Source organism: Echinops telfairi, unplaced genomic scaffold, assembly GCF_000313985.2.
Source record: "Echinops telfairi isolate 266 unplaced genomic scaffold, ASM31398v2 ScPeMD7_7356;HRSCAF=8355, whole genome shotgun sequence".
Taxonomy (NCBI): Eukaryota; Metazoa; Chordata; class Mammalia; order Afrosoricida; family Tenrecidae; genus Echinops; species Echinops telfairi.
In genome coordinates this window covers 188801-191527 of record NW_022111256.1, presented here as the reverse complement: position 1 = coordinate 191527, position 2727 = coordinate 188801, and the positions used below count along the sequence as shown (strand labels likewise).

The 2727-nt window shown below is 41.7% G+C and overlaps 1 protein-coding gene across 1 annotated transcript in view; it reads right to left on the bottom strand.

Moving 5' to 3' along the window:
- Nucleotides 1-232: 232 nt before the first annotated feature.
- Nucleotides 233-2727, bottom strand: part of CLEC4A (C-type lectin domain family 4 member A) — a 16689-nt gene continuing 14194 nt past the window's right edge. The window contains exons 4-6 of the mRNA XM_013006029.2: nucleotides 2707-2726; nucleotides 1708-1823; nucleotides 233-860 (exon numbers count right to left, since the gene is read on the bottom strand). Of these exons, the coding sequence (XP_012861483.1) occupies nucleotides 719-860; nucleotides 1708-1823; nucleotides 2707-2726 (278 nt within the window). The 3' untranslated portion in view covers nucleotides 233-718. The remainder of the gene's footprint in view (nucleotides 861-1707; nucleotides 1824-2706; nucleotide 2727) is intronic.

The following is a 2727-nucleotide window of genomic DNA, read 5'->3' as shown; positions in this document are numbered from 1 at the left end:
CAAAATAATTATCAGAGTACCTGATGAATAAAATTCTGTATATCAAGTCATTAGCAGTGACCTCAATTCATTCTCTAATTATAAATTTCTTATGGTCAATCTCCAATTTCTTGGTCTGCACCCGATGCTAAATGCCAGTACTGAATAGAGAATGTTAAGGAGCACAAAGTGTCTACTGGAGCAAAGCTGAAATGTACCTTAACTCGATGGGCACTGTATGCCTACTATTTCATCATGTGCTTTTTGTGAAAAGGAATAATCTGTCTGGCAGAAACAGAAAGCAATTATTGGGATCCTTTTGCTTTTAACCAATCCACAAAAAGAAAGCTAGACAGGAAAAAGAATCACATCAAATTATATTGGTACCTAATTATAACAGTAACTAGTCACACAGAAAATTGCTTCTCAACCTTTTGGCCAAGATCAAGTGTAGTGAAGAATCACACAGAAATTAGGAAAGAAATCTCATGCTTCCTCCATGTACCCGCAAAGGGGAGTCCCTCAAACACAGAAAATGCTTAACATCGTACATTTTAGGAATGAACGGGTGTGTGAACTGATCCCATAATAAGCTCACTAGGTGACAGCCAACTGACAAGTTCCACGGGCATCCCTTACGAAAGATGTACAAACACAAACAAACAAACAAAAACCCAAATGACCTGTGCCTTTCACAGTGGGTCTCCGTCTAACCACAAGTCCCTGGAGAATGTTCCATTCAAAAGTAGACCTTCTTCATCTCACAAATTGATCTTTGATGAGCATCACAATGGGCATCATTCCAGCCCCAGCTTCCTCTAACAGAATTTATCATAACACACTGCTCATCACGATGACTGGGTTCACCAGGACGCCAGAATCTGGAAGGGAGGGAAGGGATGGTACGACTTCTTCACACTGTGTTTGAAAAGGTCAGAGGCTGAGGGAGCTGAGGCTGAACATGTGGAATCTAGGTCAAGTAGGTCCAATCATTTCTTCCCCGTTCTCATTCTGCCCCCTTCTGCAAGGCCCCCCAATTGTAAGCAACTTCTCCTCCATCTCTGGACTTTCCCTTGAAAACTGACACCACGCGGAATTCCGCTATGTTAAGAAATCCAGAACACATTAAACACCTTCCAAACAGTCACCCCAGAGACCCCCGTTTACTTCTTCATCCTTGATCTGTTCTCAGGGGACAAGCAAACCTGTAGCATTTCCTTAAGTGATGAAAGGGCTTCCTCCAGGTCCCAAGTATCAGTAGCGTTTTGTTCTTCATACATTGATTTTGCAGTCTGGGGAACTAGTTAAGATTGCTAGACCTGCTACTTACTCCCTATTATCTTGGCCAAATAATTTAATCTACTTGAGTCTTAAGTCTCCTACCTTTTAAAGGGGATTAGGTAATATCCACCTATACCTGACACATTTGCATGAGGGTCAAAGGTGGTAAAGTTATCTAAAGTAAATGGGAGTTATATTAAGATGATCAGAATTTTGTATTTTGCAATATGATAAAAATTGTTAATTAATTATGATCTATTTTTGTTTTATTTAGAGATATAAATATGGTTAAAAGCACAGACTTCAGTGACAAATAAACATGAGGTTTGCTTTTCTTAAGCCTTTTTTTTGTTTTTGTTTTGGTTGCTGCTGTATTTTAGTGGCTAGGAGCTGGGGTTGCCCGGTGTGGGGCAAGATTCAGGATTCTTTATGGAGTTCTGTACTCACGTGGTGCTCTCGTTGTACGGTGAGCCATCTACCCATTGCCACTGGTTCTTCCCTTCTGGGTCTGACAGCCCCACGTAGTAAGCAGATGATCCTTCCAGGTTCCTGGTGATGAAATTCTGAGAGAAGAAAAGAAAGAACCCACAGACTTTAGAGTACTTATGTTGTACAGAGTTTCTTAGAGCTCTAAAGAAAAGAAGAGGAACCAGAAAAAGCCACAAGGCCCCTGACCATGATTACAGGACTCTGTGTCAGCGCAGGGCAGAGCCAAATCCATCACTTAAGAAGATCTGACTGTGAGAGAGAGGTCTGTCCACGATCATACAGAGTCCTCATCTCCGATGCACTTTCCACGTGTTCTTCTCGAAGCAATGGTGCTCTTCAAAGTTGTGCATGACAATGTTCTAACCGACTCATTCATTTTTCTTTCATAATATCAAAGATGGTTTAACGTCATTTCTCCTCATTGATTGTGATGTTCAAGATTCAGCATTATTTCTCCATTCCACTTAATGCCTCCTCATTATTATGCAGTTAATGATAAATAAAACAATTTCATGGTGAAAAAAAAAGAAATATGAGGCTGAAATTTTCTCATGCTTATACTAAGCTCCACTCACTGACTGCCATTGAGTCAATGCTGACTTATAGTGACCCGCCTGTGGGTTTCCGAGACCGTATCTGTTTACAGGAGTAGAAAGCCCAGTCTTTCTCCCACCAAGCGACTGGTGGTTTTGAACTGCTAACCAATGTGCAACCACGACACCACCAGGACTCCCCACCCTAAGCTCTAGTATAATTTAAATGCTCCAATATTTGGGGAGGAGGCTCTATTAAACCAGAACAGGGCTGTCAGATGTAAAAATTTAGGAGCCTCTCTTATTTACTTTTCCTAAAAGCCTTCTGTCACAGTACCAACATCCCAGAATGATAGAAACCTCTCAGCCGAGAGGTGAACAAACCCCAGGCAGGGCTCCTGCTTCAGCGTGTATCAGCAAGTACCTGCTCCTCCTGGGTGTTGAC